Source organism: Poromitra crassiceps (genome assembly GCF_964638095.1).
Source record: "Poromitra crassiceps genome assembly, chromosome: 14".
Classification (NCBI taxonomy): domain Eukaryota; kingdom Metazoa; phylum Chordata; class Actinopteri; order Beryciformes; family Melamphaidae; genus Poromitra; species Poromitra crassiceps.
In genome coordinates, this window is record NC_139633.1 from 44330705 (window position 1) to 44351123 (window position 20419).

General features: G+C 40.5%; 1 protein-coding gene across 1 annotated transcript in view; it reads left to right on the forward strand.

Annotated features, from left to right (window-relative positions):
- The window catches only part of ubr2 (ubiquitin protein ligase E3 component n-recognin 2), a gene marked incomplete at its 5' end in the record, with an annotated part of 209586 nt that overhangs the window by 141269 nt on the left and 47898 nt on the right, over positions 1-20419 (forward strand). The window contains 6 exon segments of the mRNA XM_083650803.1: positions 253-349; positions 4056-4123; positions 7096-7234; positions 8195-8285; positions 11464-11639; positions 20175-20283. Of these exon segments, the coding sequence (XP_083506929.1) occupies positions 253-349; positions 4056-4123; positions 7096-7234; positions 8195-8285; positions 11464-11639; positions 20175-20283 (680 nt within the window).

The following is a 20419-nucleotide window of genomic DNA, read 5'->3' on the forward strand; positions in this document are numbered from 1 at the left end:
AAACACCTCGCAAAATGCTCCTGTTTGCTGCAGGCTGCAAGGGTTTTTTCTTAAGCCCTGGACTGAGAGGCACGCACCACTGTCTTTTATTTTATGTCTTAAAAAAATAATTAACCAGTTAGTTACCGCCAATGGGTGTGAGGCCACTGTCGGCTAATCGAAAGTAAAATTAACCAAACACTGACATCCCTGACCCTAAGCGGAGTGTATTAACTGTGTGTGTGCGTGTGTGTGCGTGTGTGTGACTCTCAGGATGACTGTCTCAGCTCCCTGGCCAGGTTCGGCTCTGCCTGCTGGACTGCAGCTCCACTCTCCACAGTACACACACACTTCACCAGACTGTTCGCAGGTACTCACACAAACACACACACACACAGATGTATTTATGCTACAAGGTACAAATTACAGTCAGACATTCGGAGTCAGTCAGATAGAAAAGTGCCTAATTGCAGTAATTGGCAACCACATTGTTGCAAACAAACATGATGCTAACACACAGGATGCTAAGACACAGGATGCTAATACACAGGATGATAGCAGTAGTGGGTGTAAAGCTAACAGACAGTATCCACTTTATCTATCTATCCTATAATGCCAGCAGTATCTGTCTGTCCTTCGTGTATCTCGAGAACCGTTGGTCAGACCAACTTCAAACTTGAGGAGTGCGATGCCCAGTTTTCGTGCTGCTGGGAACTCGCCGTATTGCAGTCCCGACTTTCATGCAAGTCAACATAGCACCACCGACTGGCAACACAAAAATAGGTTTATCTCGAGAACCATTCGCCTGATTGACTTCAAACTTGGGGAGTGCACTGTTCGGAGCCCAAAGGAGTGCGGTGCCGCATTTAATCTAATTTGGATACACGCATAGTCATAGTGCCACATACTGGCAACTAGGGCTGCTCGATTAATCAAATTTTAATCTAGATTACGATTTGGGCTGTCCACGATTATGAAAACAAGATAATCGACATCAAACGATTTTGCGGCTCTTGTCTCTCTCGTTCTGTCTTGTGTTGTAAATCAAGCGCACCCCTTCCTTTGCTCGGCCCCTCCTCCAAAGCCCAAAGCACACCAGCTCGAGTTGTGACTGTCGTGTGAAGAGCCACTGCACGTTTCTCCTCCCCGCTTATTTCACAGAAAGAGAGCCGCTGGTCGAGAAGAGAGGTGAAACAATGTATGTGGGGTGGAAACACTATGGTTTCGCCGAGTTTAAAGGTCCTTACACTGCGCATATCTTGCACTGTTTGTTCCAAGTCTGTGCCTGTGATTGACAGGTGGGTCAAAACTCGCATCGCAATTCCGTGCTGTATATTCGCATCGCTCTTGATGTGTAACTGATGTGTAACTTACACATCAAGAGCGATGCGAATATACAGCACGGAATTGCGAGTTTTGACCCACCTGTCAAGATATGCGCGGTCGTGGCAGCACCCCGCAACACGACCTCTCCCTCTGTTTAATCACTTGAAATCCACTCACAAAGTGGTCTATGACCAAGAAATAACGCTAAATGAACAAAAAGACAAAGCCCCATCTAGTTACTCCTGCCACAACACAGTCATCGATTCAGGACACTTTACAATGCGACCGCATTGATATGATGCATGAATATGCATTCAACAGCTAACGATCTCACAGATAAACATTAACAATAGCCTATTATGAACCTAAACGTAAGTCGCTTTGGATAAAACCATCTGCCAAATGAGTAATTTAATGTAATGTAAACGAACGTTACTCAATAGCGTTCTCATTTGGTTAGATTTTAGGTTTAAGGACTACTAGTTCAGATGTTTACCAACATATTGAATGTAGATTAATAGTTGCAGTTGGTTGTGGCAGTTCACTGCAACATAGTAGGCCTGCATATACTGTATATTTATTTTAGTTTTTATTTTATTTCTAAATCTTTGCACTTTTATTATTTATTTTCACTTATTTATTTATTTTCAATTATATCTAAAATCCAAAGACATCCAATGTTAAAAAGAAAAGCCAGTGTCAATGTTCAATAAATACATGATGTTCTCAATGTCAATGAGTAATCGTGTTAAATAATCGTGATCTCAATATCAATCAAAATAATCGTGATTATGATTTTTGCCATAAGATTTTGAATAATGAAAATATATGCCTCGAAAAATAGTCTTATTTGAAATACACAAAATGCAAAACAAATGCTGTTGTTGGAAATTGTTACAATAACTAGAAAACAACATGGAAGATGAGGCTTATCTTGCAATATAATGTGTCACACTGTCACAAACTAACCGTTTGTTACATGGTAGGCCTAAAAGAAAAATAAACTATACAATCTATATCTTAAATAACTTATGCAGGCAACGAGCTGTGTATTGTGTAGGCTAGTACTATCTTCATATTTAATTGTCACCCTCTTAAGAGGATGATTCCTCTTCAATTAATTAATGTTGAGCATTGCGCAGCGTTAATTGACTATTGAAACGTATCAAGTTGAAGTTACTCGTACAATTAGACATGGTAATCGTAACGTACAATTAGAAATTGTTTCGGGAGTACAGAGCTGCATCATGTTGTGCCCGTGGAAACAATGGCACGAACTAGTTCATTTCAGACTACTGTAGGTCTAGTCTTTAGATATGAGGGGAGACATCTCGCCTGCCACTTGGACCGGCGGGGTCTCCCTGTCAGAGTGTCCGTCCGTGCAGGCAGACACACACAGCCAGTGCGCTGCTGTCATCCACTGAAACACGCGGTCCACATGGGGATAACCGCACGGGGATAACCGCATGGGGAAACGTGAATAAGTGTTGCGCAAACTTCGCCAACAATGCATTAATCTATAAATAGCGCATTTAATCTTGTCGGTTATTTAATGAGCGTCGGTTTAGTCCCCATTTCAAGCAAAGCAATGAAAAGATAGAGAGAGAATACAGATCAGTGCCCGCCCGTCAGTGCAGCATGTTCAGAGGTTCTTTTTCTTGGGTTATAGTTTTTCATCTCCACGATATCGTCACGTTTTTTTTGTTTTTTTTTACTCTTTATTTTGTCAATTTTCCAAAATAGACAAAGACAGACAGGTATACAGAAATAGAAACAAAAAACAATCATGCAAGTACAAATGGGGCAGCGAACATGAGGTCTTGCTAGAGAGAGGTATTCCAGGTGCAGATCTTCTTATATTAGTAACTTTGTTATTTCAAGTATGGAAGAGAGAGGAAAGAATGTTGGATGGAAGCGAGAGGGCAAAGAGAGAGATACAATTAAAAATAAATAAAGAACCCTAGCCAGTCTCAGATTCCTGCAGGTAACAGTCCCATTGTATCCAGAGGTTTTCCCCCTTGTCTTTCTGGAGGCGGAGAATGAATGTCATCTTTTCCATAAGATGTATATGGTTGACGATTCCTACGAAAAGTCCAGCAGTAGGAGGGCTTCTCTGGAGCCAACACCTGGTCATAGCTTTTTTACATGCAACCAATAATATTTTCAGGAGATAGGTGTCACTTTTACATAAACCATCAGGCATGATTCCGAAGTACAGTGTGATATCGTCACGTTTTGATATCGCGAAATTTCATGGGACATTGATATCGCGAAATTTCGTGGGACGAAATATCATGACATCCCTAGCAGTTACCAATGATAGCAGATACTGAACAATACCTCACTAGCTGCTTAGCCCTTCTCTTAAGTCCATGGCACACCAATAAAACATTATACAACAAACACAGATGTTTGTTTGTGTGCCATGACTGTCTGTCCTTGTTTGGAGATGTTTGGTCAGATTCCACATGTTCAATCCTTGTTTGTCTGTGTTTTATCAAACATTATCCACAGTTGTTGGATAATGTTTGATTGGTGTGCCAAGGGCTTTAGGGAGACCAGCCATCTGAAGTCCTCTCGCAACCAGCTTGTGCACATGACCCAGGCTACCAAATTTGACCCAGGCTACCAAATATGAAAACTAGAATTGTACACCTGTAGCCTAGATGTGAAATGGGCACAGACGGGCAACAAAACAAGGTGTGTGTGTGTGTGTGTGTGTGTGTGTGTGTGTGTGTGTGTGTGTGTAGCTCTGGTTCCAGACCCCCAGGTAGAAAACACCCCATGCATCCTGGATGTGGACATGTTCCACCTGCTGGTGAGTTTAACAACTTTGTCACTTTACATTTATTCGCCTTACTTTCAGTTTATCCAACTTACGGTACATTCAGTTAACATTATTTATTCAACTTGCATTCAGTTAACATTATTTATTCAACTTGCATTCAGTTAACATTATTTATTCAACTTACATTCAGTTAACATTATTTATTCAACTTGCATTCAGTTAAAGGATGGCTTTCCCGTGGGGAATATGAATATATATTAAATCTCACGCCCCTAAGGTTGTCGAATCCGTTGAAATTTTTGAAATTGCTTCTTCACAGCCAAAGATATCAACAGAAATCCACTCTGTGTGGGGGGGGGGCTGGTGGGGGGGAGGTGCGGGTGCGGGGACTCGAAATCCTACATTTCCCACAATGCACTGGGCTCGCGTGGCCTTCGTTTCCATGCCCACCCCTCAGGCATTTGGCTGATATCAAACTCCAGTAGGTGGCGGTAATGCACATATATGTTTGCCAACCGCCATAAAACTCAAAGAAGAAGAAGAAGAAGGCTTCGACAATAATACACTATTAGGACTTTCACACCGGCAGGGCTCCGTGCCGGTTCCGGTTCCAGAACCCTAATCTGAACTGGCTGACGCGTTCAGACCGAAAAAATAATTGGTTCGGAACCTGAAAAGTTGGTTCTCAGCGGAACCAAAAAATAGTTGGTTTTCCTTGGGAACCGTGACATCATCAGTGGGCGTGTCTCATTCTATGCTGTGAAAACGAGCAGGAAGGAGAAGAAGGCAGTGACAACACAGAGAAAAATAATTTGCAGTGGTCTCCTGAGGAAACCAAATGTTTAGTGGCGATTTGGGCATCTACCGAATCTCAAGAAAAGCTAGAAAGCAGTACAAGAAAGAGCAAGTCATATGCCGAACTTGCAGAAGAGAGGGCCAAGGCTGGGTTCACTCGAACGCCAGACCAAATAATTAATAAACTTAAAAAAATAAAAAATAAACTGAAGAAGGACTACCGAATAATGTCCTCCCACTTTGGTTCCGCTTAAACTGGTGTGAACACGGGCTGGTTCGCCAGAAAGCACCAAGGTTCTGAGACTCCAGAACGGAGCCGGAGCCAGAACCAGAACCGTGTCTGTCTGAAAGCGCTATAGGAGAAGAAGAAAAAATCGAAAATAAAATTGCCTCCAAATTGCACCAAATTTAAACCGAAGTATATATGTCGGGAGATGTCTTCACACAAAAAAATTCATGCATTTTAAGGCATTTTCGTAGGAGTTACGCGCATCTGATGTTGTAACTATTTTCTGTAATAATGTGTAAAAACGGGTACATTGCTCAGCGTTGATTTTGTTACTTCAACGCACCTACTACTAGATGTAAAATTTGACGAGCTTTCCAATGCCGCCAGTCCCGTGTCTGTTAGTGCTTCCGTTCCCGAGATATGGTCTCTTTGCAAGGAGCTATGGAAAGCTAACCTAGCTACAGCAGGCTAGGTGGTGGAAAAAGATGGCTGCCTTTTGCTTTTGTTCAAGACCTCTGAAGGGGTGTGGAGGACCTCTAGAGGCGGGACCATGGCTCACAACAATTGTAGTTCATAGGTCCTCGACTTCCGCAAGGCTGGCCCTGTCGCTCTGACGCGTTTTGTGTCAGAGCGACATGGAAATAATGTGAGAGATGCTTGATATCTCTGGCTGTAAACAACCAATTTCAAAAATTTCAACGGATTCGAAAACCTTAGGGGCGTGAGATTAAATATATATTCATATTCCCTTTAACATTATTTATTCAACTTAGATTCAGTTAACATTATTTATTCAACTTGCATTCAGTTAACATTATTTATTCAACTTAGATTCAGTTAACATTATTTATTCAACTTACATTCAGTTAACATTATTTATTCAACTTGCATTCAGTTAACATTATTTATTCAACTTACATTCAGTTAACATTATTTATTCAACTTGCATTCAGTTAACATTATTTATTCAACTTACATTCAGTTAACATTATTTATTCAACTTGCATTCAGTTAACATTATTTATTCAACTTAGATTCAGTTAACATTATTTATTCAACTTAGATTCAGTTAACATTATTTATTCAACTTACATTCAGTTAATATTATTTATTCAACTTACATTCAGTTAACATTATTTATTCAACTTGCATTCAGTTAACATTATTTATTCAACTTACATTCAGTTAACATTATTTATTCAACTTGCATTCAGTTAACATTATTTATTCAACTTAGATTCAGTTACCATTATTTATTCAACTCACATTCAGTTAAAGCAGCTACGAGCAACTTTTTAGATTGTTATTAAACAGTATAAATTTAATATCAATGCATCACATCTTACCTCTAATAGTCGACGAGACCAACGCAGAGTAGTCTCGCTTGAACCCCGAGTGAATCGGCCAGTGTTAGTCTGTCTGTAGCCAGGGCAGATCAGGAAGTGAAATGAAACGGTTTGCAGCAGCCACTTCGGCCATAACCACAAAATAACTTCCAAAAAACCTGTTAGAATATAACGAGAGATGTTCCCGAGAGTATGCGTGGCGTTCACATTGTTTATGTTATGTTGCTAGGCAGCGCAAACGGCGTAGGCAGGCAGCTGCGTTTCACTTCCGGGTTTCACTTCCGCGTTTCACTTCCGCGTTTCACTTCCGGGTTACCCGGTCCGGTCTCTCTAGAGAGCCCCCTGTTGACGCGAGTTTAGACAGACACAGAGTTATTAATCACCTAAGGGAGCAATCTCAGATACACACGGCTTTGGTCTCAGCTACTATTATAGGTAAGATGTGATGCATCAATATTGTAATTATACTGTTTAATAACAATCGAAAAAGTTGCTCGTAGCTGCTTTAACATTATTTATTAAACTTACATTTAGAGTAGATGATTTTGTGTTTTTTTTATAACAAATCACTAATCTTTAAGCATATAATATTGTAATAACAAACCTCTCTCTCTGTCTCTCTGTCTCTGCAGGTATACAGTGTTTTATCCTACAGGTCAGTCCACTGTCTGGACCAATCAGGGCGGACTGTGGTTGACTCCGGCCACCTCCACCTCCTTCACCTAGTCACTGTGGCTCACCTGGTTCAGATCCTGCTGACGTCCACCCCGGGTATGACACACATACGCACGCGCACACACACACACACACACACACACACACACACACACACACACACACACACACACACACACACACACACTCAAGACAGACAAGTCTGTCATGTTCGATAAGGTTACAGGAAGGCTAAGGGTGTATTCACCTGTAACTCGTTTGCTTTGTTCTGATTCAGGGGCTTAATTGATACAATTGTTGCATTTGTGCCTTGGTTGGTTTGTGTTCACACAGCCACAAATCAAATGGTCCAAATAGGATTGCCAAACCTCCTGGATTGGCCAGGAGACTCCGGTAATAAAAGCCTCCCGGGATGGGGGGAAAAAATATTTTTATATGATTATAAGAATGTGTGTGCCTACATTACAGGATTACATTAAAGCACTGAAGGATGGAGAGTGGAAGCTTGAGGGAGTGACTGTAAAAATATGTAATGGCTGTTCAAGACTGATATAATCTTACAGAATGTTTTCTGAAATATAATGGCTGTTCAAGACTGTTAAAAATGTATTTATGTATGTATGTATGTATTTTTTTATAAGAGGGGAGATTGTTAAGATGACTTTTGTTGGCGCCTCTATAGTCTTTACGTTAGCCATCATCATCCTGTTCTGGAGGCCGCGCACCGTGATGATGTGTTTGTTGTGTGCTGACAGCAGCTGTGTTGTCATGCTGTTGAGAGCGGTAAAGTAAACAAACTAATATTAAACAGACAACGTGTCATTATTGAAATCCGAAATGCAGGGTGGCAGAGGAAACTCTCTCTGTGTGTGTGTGTGTGTGTGTGTGTGTGTGTGTGTGTGTGTGTGTGTGTGTGTGACGTTCAAGTATGATTGTGTAGCTGCCACCGACAACATCCCATCTCCAGGCTCACATTGAAGCATGTTTCTCGGTTAATAAACAAGCCACTTCTGTCTGTCTGCCTGTCTGTCTTTCTGCCTGTCTGTCTCTCTGTAGAGGAGGTGTGTATGGATCATGACAGCGGGGGATCAGAGGAGGAGGAGTTGACCTTTCTGCTGTATAACACACTGAGGAAACACCTGGACAGGTAAACACACACACGCACGCATCATGTTATTCTTATGTAATTAAGTAGTTTCTGTGGTGATGGGCGGACTGAAACAGTGTTTTGAAAGCTTCAGCACGAGTCACATGACCTCAGCAAACCATTATGTATAGATAGATGGTTTTAACTTGTTTGAACTTGGCAACATAAACATTCTAAATTGTCCCTAGCTAACTTCCTGTTGCAGTGTTTGCTAATACAACAGCTGACAGGAAATAAGCTAGGTTTCAAATGAAGCATTAAGCCCCAAGAGGCCATGGTTTACAGTGATTTTACATGCGTGCCTTGGACACCTCTTAGCCGTTGTAAAGTCACTGTAAACCAGCCTCACACAATCTTAGTTCAAATTGGCTCAGTGGGTGGCGGTGTTGGCGGCGGCGGTGTCTGTCATGATTGTGATGTCATCAGTGATGTCACTTGAGCAATTGTTATGGAGAATTCCGTTTTTTTACACCCCGCACCTTATTTCCAGCTCAAAACGATGTTTTACTCACCCAGATAACTTTGGTATCATTCGGATCCCCATAGAAGATATTCTGCTCAGAGTAGATTCCTGAAACAGGCCAAAACGGGCGAAAATGGGGCATACGAAGTACACACTGTAACTAACATATTTTCTGCAACGTAGCGGTTCATATCCTCATAATATTGTCCATAAATGAACGTGAATCCGTCTATTCTCCTCCGGACATCCTCGGGCAGCCTCGGTTTCCTCATCCGGGGTCTGAATATTGAAGTAGTTCCTTACCTCACTGTGGTATTCCTTATTATCCTGTATTTTAATTGTGTGTTTAAACAAATGTATAAAGACAAGTTTGTGACATAACTGGCTTTGGTCTAGATATGAACTTAGTAATAATGCTCTTCTAATTTAAGGATGAAATCACCCCTCACAATGAAATAGTCTGGCTATATTACACATTTCCTGAATCCTTAGTGCTGTCAGCATTCCAGTTTTTGTGTTTCATGTCTCTGATGTTCCTTGATCCCACAGAGCTAAAAGAAAGTATACAATTTAGGCGAAACTCGTCGAAAAATGTCATTGATGGTTTGAAGAGCTCAAGTGACCTCTTTGTCACAAAAAGTTCACAACTGGCCTTACATGAAAGCTAAGAAGGTCCCCTTTAAAATAGGACCAAACCCCGCCCAAAAAGTATAAAACATTGAAAATTGTCCTGACCAGTAGCCTAAACCAGGATATGCACCAGCATCTAAAATGCATTTTACTTCAGGGTTGGTTAACTTCACAAGCTACCACTCAGGAACAGTGGCGTGCCTGACCAAGTTGGTGCCCTAGGCAAGATTTTTGCTGGTGCCCCCCCCCCCCAAAGAAAATATAATAAAAATTATATCGCAGCTAATTCCACCACAAATACTTAAACAGTCACACAAACTGACGTCATGTCACTGCTAAAACTACACAAACTGATGTCATGTCACTGCTAAAACTGCTGCCTGCAGTGCAGGCTCAGAATCGCCCTTCCCCCACTCTGGGAAATTGCTCCGAGCAGGTAGAAGGGGGCGCTGCCGCGCAGGGGGTGGGGTGGTATGGATTAGGGACCATGGTGAAAGTGCTGCAGCCAGGCCCGTAGCCAGGTTATGAGGAATACCGAGGTCGTTTTAGCGCGGCGTGGGGGGCCCAGGGATAGAAAATTTTGTCCATTTTAAAGTAAAATGCTTCAATCTTGTGCACTTTGAGAGCAAAATTAAGAGGCTAGATCTATAAAGAACTACAGACATCATGTTAGATTAATATCCTCTTTAACTGTGCTGTTGCTTTAAAATGATACAAAAAATAAATGTCTCCCCATATAATATAATTTATATTCTGCATACAGGTCACATGGCAGAATACTGCTCAATTAAATAGAATGGCCCATCTACACAAACATCACTTACAGGGTAGTTACTTACCCATTCACTTCAATAGAACTGTCCCCAAAGTCTAGCCCCAATCTAGCCTCAATGCAAAATCTGAATGTTGTGAGTTATCTTTCTTCCTTCTATAGCACACAGAGAGGAAGCAAACTGTTGCATTTCTGATCTAAACTGTCACATTAAAACATCAATGACAGATGAATAGATAGGCCCGGGGCTATTTTTCCTTTTTTTTGGGGGGGGGATACCGAGGCCATGACCTCGGTGTCCTCAATGGTAGCTACGGGCCTGGCTGCAGCCCATTCAGGCAGCCAGAAAGCCAGAATTAGAAAAATTATTTCACTATTATTTAAAGACTTAAGACCTTGTTGTGCTTATTTTTTGTCTACTATTGCAAAATAATAGTAGGCCTATTATCATGAAAAAGTATTTGTAAAAAAAAAAAAAAAAAATTACCCTCTCTGGCGCCCCTAACGGCTCAAGCGCCCTTAGCATTTGCCTAGTTCGCCTAATGGACGGCACGCCACTGCTCAGGAATGGCTATCATACCAAAATATTATCTACCGACATGTATCTTATCAAAAATTATACACAAGATTTACCACCTTGAGTGGTACAGACAAGTGAAATTTTGAGCTCTGGCCCATGGACTAAAACGGGAGAAGTCTTTACAATGAGATGAGCCCAGCTGAATAACTTTTCCTGGCAAATGTAATCACGATGATCAGTGACTAGTTTGACGGCTGCATCTGACTGAGTTAAATGAAGAACCTGCACTGTCAGGGCAGCTGAGGAGCTGTCAGGGCAGCTGAGGAGCTGGTATGTTCTTTGCGGTGGAGAGAGAGAAAGAGAGAAAAGTGCGAGAAACAGACACAATCAGGGGATGGGGGAAAAAGGGGAAGGGAGAAACCTGGAGAAAAACAGGTATACTGTGTCACCGTAACACCTGTGTTATCACCATAATCAACCTTTTTTCAGTGGATATCTTAGTTACAACTAGATTGAACTAACAAGGGACAGTTTGTGTTTATATGTGGCGTGTGGAGGTTGGCTGGTGGGGGTAAATGGTCTCAGACAGGGAGGAGAGGTGACCAAGCCCATTTAGGAGACCAGAAGAGTTCCCATTTGTAGAGAGATGCCTGTAATGAGGCATCTCTGTGTATAAAGTAGAAGTATCTCTGTCATCGGTTATTGGAGCACAGAGCAAAAAGGGGGCGGGACTTAGGAAAGGTCATTTGATTTCTACCATTAATGGGTGTGTGTGTGTGTGTGTGTGTGTCAGTGTGTGTGTGTCTGGCTGTGCGTGGTCTGTGTGTATGTGTGACCGTGTGTTACCGGCACGGTCCTCTGGGTGGCAGCTGTGGCGTTGTGTTAAAGATGGAATCCTGCCCTTCCTCCGCTCGGCCGCGCTCTTCTTCACCCACCTCAACTCTGCATTGCCCCCTGCTGAGCTGCAAGGTACACAGATACACACATACACTCTCTCACACAGACACACACGCACAACCTCAACTCTGCCATGCACCCTGCTCAGCTGCAAGGTACACACACACACAGATACACTTGTGTATGAATATACACAGGGCTTAAAGCAGTGGTTCCCAAACTTAGGGTCGCCTGGAATTTATTGTTTTCTTCTTCTTTTTTTCTTTTTTCTTTTTACACCACACACAATTTATTACCGAAGATAATTACGGTCACTTGCGTTTTTTGTTTTGAGTTTAAAGTGATCATCTCTAAGATTTCAGTTTTGTTCTCTTGGGTGACACCTATGGCGGTGGTTGGTAATTGCATGTGAGATCCAAACAGTGTAATGTCACATAATGTCACTTGGACATTGGCCTCAATCAACATTGTGAGTGACTCTTTTTTTTTTTTTAGATGAAAATCTTTTAGATTATAACTTTAAATCAGGATTCTGAGAATAAAGTCAGAATTTTTAGATTAAAGGCAAAATTCTCAGATTAAAGTCATTATTCTGCGGGGGAAAGAAGCAGTAGCGGCCGGCCACTAGAGGGCGACTGGGCGCCGCCCCACCTACTGTCCACTTGTCTATCCACATGAAAGAGGGGAAAATAAAACGTTATATATATATATATTTTTTTTTTATTAATGAGCGAGGTGAATATTAGATAGTGAGTATATAATCTGCAATAAATATGTAGATTCACAATTATCTCCATGTGTACTGTTTTTGGGTCAATATTTTCTTGCACCGAATTGCCACGGACGCCGTCCGGGGACTTCCGGTTTACTTCCGGTTTCCACCAGTGCAGATCATTAGAGTATCAGGATCTGTGAAGTTGCACATGCGATGTTCACTCTCAAAAACAAAGAGATTTGGGAGGGCTCTGGGCGCACGTATCTAGCGACCGGGTGGATTTTCTTTTTTTCTTTTTTTTTTTTTTCAACAATATAGATGTACAAAATATGTCAGACAGACAATAACACATCACCATACTTAAGAGCTATAAACAAACAGAAATGAATAAGACAGAACAATACAATACAATAATTAATGTTTACAAAGACAACTTGACATAAAAATAAGGACAGACAAAATTACATTAGCAAAAATCAATTTACAGGGGTTACATCAAATATGTTTCGGTAATATTCTAAGAACCTGTTGCTTTTTTATTGTTTACAAGAGCAAGCGAATTAAGCAATAAGTTGAACTCAATCAAAAAGATGGGGAAAGCCGGCCAAGTACCTAAAAACTTCTGTTTATGAATAAAGAATTTTCCAAATAAAATAAATTACAACATAGCTTAGAGATTTGTTACTTGTATTGTCATAATAACAAATAACATCTTTAAGAGTAAAACAGTGGGTAACATTAGTGAGATTCAAAACATGAGAATTTAAATCAGACCAGAATCGCATTGTTATATTACATTGGAAAAAAAGATGGATCCAAGTTTCATCAGCTTGTCCACAAAAGGAGCAAGAGCTATCAACATCCACATATCTGCAGATTATAGAATTTGCTGGATAGATTTTATGTAAAATTTTGAAATGACTTTGTTAGAAATACCAAACTTGTGAGGTAGAAGCCATGCTTTTTCCCAGTGTATATCTTCGATGTGTGAGTTCCGAAAAAACTTTCCTCTTGGGGTTATTTTGTTTTTACTTTGAAAAATGTTACGAATATGTTTATTATCACATTTCTTATCCCTTATGTTGATGCCATTCAAAAGCAAAATAGATGGTACCGCTGGGGTGTTATCTCCACCAACAGATAAGTGACTTTTGATAAGTTTGTTAGGTGAGTAATTACATGTTAAAACAAAGGGAAGACCACCAATTTTCTCAAATATATGGTTGGGGATGAAGAACCACAAAGAATCTGGGTTTCCCAGACATCTTTTAAGCCAATTAATTTTAAAAGTGTTTAAAGTGTCATGAAAATGTAAGACCTCTAGACCGCCATCTGCCCTGCTGTTAGAAAGTACTGCCTTTTTAAGCTTGTGAGTTTTGTTTTTCCAGATGAAATTAAGAAATAACTTATTGATTTCCGTAGCTGTGGGCTCATTAACAAAAAGAGAAAGAGAAGGGTAAACAAAGCGAGAAAGGCCCTCGGCCTTAGATAAAAGAACCCTGCCATATAATGTTAAGTCTCTTTGAAGCCAGAGGTTAAAGACATTCTTGGTTTTCTTAATCCTTCCATTAAAGTTCAGTTGCTGTCTCGCTACAAGGTTTTTAGTCATATAGATGCCCAAGTACTTAACTGTGTTCTTTACAGGAATATTTTCTATCAATGTATCTTCACAATCATGTAAGGGCAACAACTCACATTTAGATACATTGAGCCTCAGACCTGAAGCTAATGAAAACTGCTCAACTAGATTAATAGCTTTCCGCAACTGATCTTTATCTTGTAAGAAAATAGTTGTCATCAGCAAGTTGTGAATTTTTTATTTCCTTGTTAAATATAGTGATGCCTTTAAACTCTGGATCATGTGCAATATTTGTAGATAATAATTCAACAACTAAAATAAATAAAAAAGGAGAAAAAGGACAGCCTTGTCTAACGCCGCGTTTTATATCAAATCTTTGGGAAGTATTGAAGTTAAGTACTACTATTGATTCCTTTATAAAACATCTCAATAGTGGGACCGGGTGGAGGTGGGGTCAGGTAGAGTGAGTGTCGTGACGTAGGCTAGGCTACGTAGATGGGTAGCGACCATAGGGTAGCGACGCAGTATATACTGTATAAACACTAGTAGCAGTCCCACGCCGACGGCTTTGCAGCACGCGCGTGAAGCAAAGAAGTTTGTTTTCAACTGCCATAAAACACAAAAGACGTTTTGCAAGAATGGAGAAAGAAAATTCTGTGAAGTCACTCAAAACGACACCGTTTGAGAGACGGAATTTACAGGAGAAGCATCGAGTGAAAGAGCTTGGACCGGATCACCCTGAGCTCGCCATTAAACAACAGGCTACAGACAGAGGAAGAAAATACACTCGTTTCTAGTAGCTAGTAACGTCCGTTACTACTTGCTTGATTTAGGGCTGGAGTGGACGATAATTCAATAGCCTATTATTGTTGTCTGTCAGTGGAATCATCGTGATGATATGAAGTTATTTTAATAGTGACATTTTTGCTGTCTAAATTGATGATGACAAGCAAATGTTACTTAAAAACTGATCAAATGAGGTATGGCAGGAATATTATTTGAAAATATAAGGTTTGTTTGACATCACCATTCAGTTCAATGAGATGAACACTGATTTTGCATACGTGACATATGATATTGATATTGAGAATAATCCTTATGATTATCATATTGATTTCAACCCCATTGTCCAGGCCTATAGCGCCCTCCCTGGACAAAAATGCATCAGCCGCTATTGGAAAGAAGCATAATGTGACATCACTGACGATATTATCGATGGCCTACTGAAATTTGAAATGTCTTGGGTCCCTAGATTTTTGTGACGTCAAAATAGGGTCACAAGCCAAAAAAGCTTGGGAACTCCTGGCTTAAAGTATGCCGGATTTCCGATCTATGACCATTTTACCGATGGTACGAGTGTAACGCAACTACCACTCTCAACCCAACCAACGAGTACAGCCAATCAGAGGCAGAGTATGGAGGGTCTTGCCAAGAAGTGTGGTAGCGTGATGTAGACAGGCATGGATAGGCATGGATAGAGGAAACTGCTGAAGGGAAGCCCTTCGGCACATTTGGTGCCACAAATGGAGGGAGCCGGATGGGGGCGTTAGTCCCTTATACAGGGCCAGGTCAGTGTTTAAATGACTTTTTAAAGCAGTTCTACTGTAAGTGCGAGGTCTCTTTGTTTCAGAGGTTTGTTTCAGAAGTTTGTTTCAGAAGAGTTTAGAATTCTCACAGGTGAGTGTGTCCTTTAGTTCCTCTAGATACAGTGTCCACTTCTGCCATCCACAAACAAATCTTCACTCAAACCTAATACAGAAGTCAACCTTTAGTAGATGTAATTTTAAGGAGAAGTCAACCTTTAGTAGATGTAATTTTAAGGATAAGTCAACCTTTAGTAGATGTCATTTTAAGGATTTTAAATTGAAAAATGCTAAATTGAACTTTTTTTGTAAAAAAAAAAAAAAAACATTTGTATAGACACCTTAAAACATGTGGGGAGGGGATCTTTAAATAAAGTTAAATAAAACTCTCTCGTAACGGGACAAGCCCGTCTTTTATTGTCACACGTGCATGCGGCCACAACACACTCATGCTGACGGTGGCCGGTGAAAAGTGTCCTCTGCATTTAACCCATCCAGGCATGTCCTTTCCTCCGAGGGGCAGGCCAGGAGCAGTGGTCGCTTTCTCGTACAGCGCCCGGGGACCAACTTCGGATGTTGTCGTCACTGGTCGGATGACGATGACGATCTGATATTCTGCATGTTTTTAGTGGGGGGGTTATATACGGAGGAACTCCCTGGGGGAGCACGGGGAGAACATGCAAACTCCACACAGAGAGAAAGGCCCTTACGACGAGATACCCCACCTGGGCAGTATGGGCACTGCAGTAGGCACTGAAGATATGGGGGGGAACACAACCACAGCGCCCACAGTGTCCCAGGTGAGAATTAAACTCAGGACCAGGAGGCGACAGCTCTACCACTGAACCACCGTGCTGACCACTGTGCTGACTTAACCTGTTGTTTTTAATTGTGGCGGCCATGTTAGCAGATCAGAGCAATGGCTCGGCTCCCGCTTGGTTTACTGGAAGCCAGCTATATATATATATATATATATTTAGAACACGGCTCTCTTGAATACTCGATTCTGATTGGTCAATCAACAAGATTCACCGGTCATTATTTCTCGACAACCGACCGCTGCTCTGCTGCTGGTTATACTGATTAATCCAGCTGTGTCAACACTCACGACAATGATTAGGCACACCTGGATTAATCAGTTGATAAGAGCCTTTTGTCAGTACACAGACGCAGAACTAATTAGGCCAACCAGTTGCAGCTGTGGTGTCTTGTGTGGCAATTACGAATGAAACTGCTTTGTCGTTGAAAACGCTATTAAAAAATCTATTTGAATAATTATTTTTGTCAGATTATTGAATGATTTAGTTGTAGGCCATGTTCTGCGCGTCGGGCTCAATCATTCACCTGTCGGTCATTATTTCCCCAGTAATCACCAGCTCACTATACATTATCCCTTACATATATATATATATATATACCGGTATATATATATTAGGGCTGTCAAACAATACATTTTCTTAATCGCGATTAATCTTGCGATTAACTATAGTTAATCGCAATTAATCTTCCGATTAACTATAGTTAATCACGATTAATCACATCTTTGTATTGCATGTTTAAAATGCCATTATTTTGCATTTCAAAGCATTTTTTATTCAATATTAATAATTCTTACCAGTGTGTCGTCATTGGGAATCAAATGAATGCAAATAAATGTGCTTTGTGATCTTGAATTTTAGATTTATTTTCAATTCATTAGAAGTGCAATGTAGACCAGGCCAGATTTTAGCCTGCTACATTAGGGTGGGCTGGTAGGGGGCAACTTTGGCAGTAGGTTGTCAGAGGTTGTGGGTTCGGGGATGGGGATTAAGTTGCATTATATTCTAATGAGTTAAGTGTACTGTGGTGTAGCACTAACTATTGCAGCGGATTGGTCGTGATCAACCCTTCCGTGGGCAACATTGCAGACAGAGTAGGAAGGCTGATCCGTGAGTTGCTGCTTCTGGGACGCGGGTCGGGGTCTTAATCAGCCTCGGCTGGGTCTACTGGGCGAGGGTGTATGATGTTGATAGACCCGAAACACCTTACGACCCCAGTTAACATCACTGATGACGCGTCCCAGCGCATGCTGTAGTATGTATATTTGAAACATAATGGTACACTAAATTGTTCCAGTAGGAGTCAGCCACCTACTTGTGACAGGTTGACAGATATGGGAAGATGTCATTATAATGTTTATGTTTACTATGGGGGACCAACAACTTTTATTTACCTTATTGCACTACTGACAGATAATTTTATAATTTTACTAGTTTCAAATATTTGGGTTTTCAGGATGATATAACTTGTGGCAGAACATCAATTTTGGTTTATTTGGTAAACGTGGAACTGTATTCCTTCTGGTTTTCTTAATTGTTCATGATTTTGTGGAATTGCTGCTATTAACTTGTTTACTTTTGCTACTAAACCAACATCAGGACATCCAAGCAAGTTCTGACAGAGAGCAATGCCATTGGACCGCATTGGACAAATACATTTGCATATTTCTCCCAGCATGGATTGTTCCTTCCAAACTTTTGACAAGAAAGTAACCACATTAAATAAGTGGTGGGTGGAAATAATCATTAGCCTATTCTTAGTTAAACATGCAGTTTTGGAACATTCAATAAAGACAAATAAAAAATAGACTATGACTCGACATAGGGTTGGGTATTGGCAAGGATCTCACGATATGATACATATCACGATACTTGGGTCACGATACGATTGTATCACGATATATTGCGATGCGATACATATTGCGATATATTGCGATATTCTACAGAATTTACTCAAAATTAAATAATAGAGCTAAAGATACAACACACTGTGTACCACCCAGGTAGTGGAATAATATGTACATCACTTTTTTGATAAGTTAGTGGACAAATTTAGTCAAAACTACTGAGTGTTACTGAACGCATCGATTTGGGAAATATCGATACAGTATCGATTAGGGGTGGGAATCACCAGACGCAGAGGCCTCGCATGGCCTGCAACAAAAAAAAAAAAAAATCGTCCAAGTATCGATACAGTATCGGGAAATAAAATATCGCGATATATTGCTGTATCAATTATATTGCCCAGCCCTAACTCGACACCCTAAGTGATACACACATGTTGTGAGAGAGGTATATACAGTATACCCATCACACCAATATCCGTTTCAGTGTAGAATGGTTAGTTCCTTGCTCTGCTCTCCCGCAAGAGTGCAACGGACAATCAACCATGTCCATGTATCACCCCATATCGTGTAGCGAATCTGTGTTTTCCAAGTACGGGTGCTCGAAGGGACAAAATAGCGGTATGCGAAAAATAACGCATAACGTTATGGATATATATATATACACACATATATATGAATACAGTATGTATGTATGTATATATATATTATATAAATTTGTTGTGATATTTCGCTGTATCATTTTCTTTTGTACAGCTGTGTGTTCGGTGACACAATAAGAAAAATACATATGCCCTTTATTTTCAATATAATGTTACAGCATCTACTTTTCAGTGTGTTCAGTAACACAGTGTGCAGCTGTACACATTTGCAAAATACCATTCTAATAAAAAAAATACATATTTCAGGATAAATGTCAAGATGTGGCATCACAATATGGTATCACGATATAGTGCCAGGCATATCAATAATGTATCGCAAGAGGAAGTATCACAATATTTCGATATTTTGTCCCACTCCTAGTCAAGAACTGTCTGTATGCCTGGGAAAATCTGTTTTTAATGTTCAGTGTGTACCTGCCAATCATCTCACATGTTCTGATGTCTGTGGCTGTGAAGAAAAATCTTCCTCTAACCCAGAGCTTTCCTATGCAGGGCCAAAAATCTATCTGGATGGAGGGCAATGGGACAATTTTATTTTATTTTTTATGTTATGTGAAATTACATTATATCAAAATTATATTTAATAAAAACACTACCGTAAATTCCGGACTATAAGCCGCGGCTTTTTTCCCGTTTTTTGGCCTTTTTTGGCCCCTGCGGCTTATATAACGGTGCGGCTTATCTATGGATTTTTTTCCAAAAAAAAAAAAAAAAATCTCTCTTTTTTAGCACTCTTTCTAACTATAAATCCACTTCTGTTTTAATTTCCTCTCTTGCCCTCTTTTCACCACACCGCGGACACTGTGTGCACTGTAAAAAACAACACAGGTGGTGTTGTGTTATGTTGTTTTGTTGAAATGTTAATAAATGGGAGCTTCCTCAAACAGCCATCTCTTTCCCGACAATCCCCTCTGTGCATGAACCCTTACATATGGTAATTAAACATTAAAACACAATAAAAAAAAAAAAAAAATACCATTAAAACACCCGCGGCTTATAGTCCGGTGCGGCTTATATATGTAAAAAACAGTCAACTTTGCAGGTGCGGCTTATACTCCGGTGCGGCTTATAGTGCGGAATTTACGGTACTCTTTTATCTGTTTTAACAGTAATTTTAAGTTATTATTATTATTATTATTATTATTAATAATAATAATAATAATAAAGCATAAACATAATAGGGAAATACAACTTTCTGACAGAAATTGCATGCAACTCAAGGTGCGTAACCCTAACCCTACCCATAGAATCCATTCTCATTCACATATCTTGAGGTCAGAGGTCAAGGGACCCCTTTGAAAAATGGCCATGACAGTTTTTTCCCTCGCCAAAATGTAGCCTAACTTTGTGTATGAAAATGTGTATGAACTCTGGTAGTATTTAACGTGTGTGTGTGTGTGTTGCAGTGTCAGGTCCTGGCCAGTGGGAGGCGCTGTGCAGCTTCCTCGCTCTGCCCTCCAACCTGCTGCAGCTCTACCAGAGTCAACACACACTGCTGGAGCCGCTGCTGCAAGGGTACACACACACACACACACACAAGTCAGCTTTATTGTAAGTTGGATCGTTTGACGGTTTTGAGTCAGGGATGGGATCATTTTTTGGATAATTTTTTTTTTACGTATAAAAAGTTGCTACTTTTTTCAATCTTTAT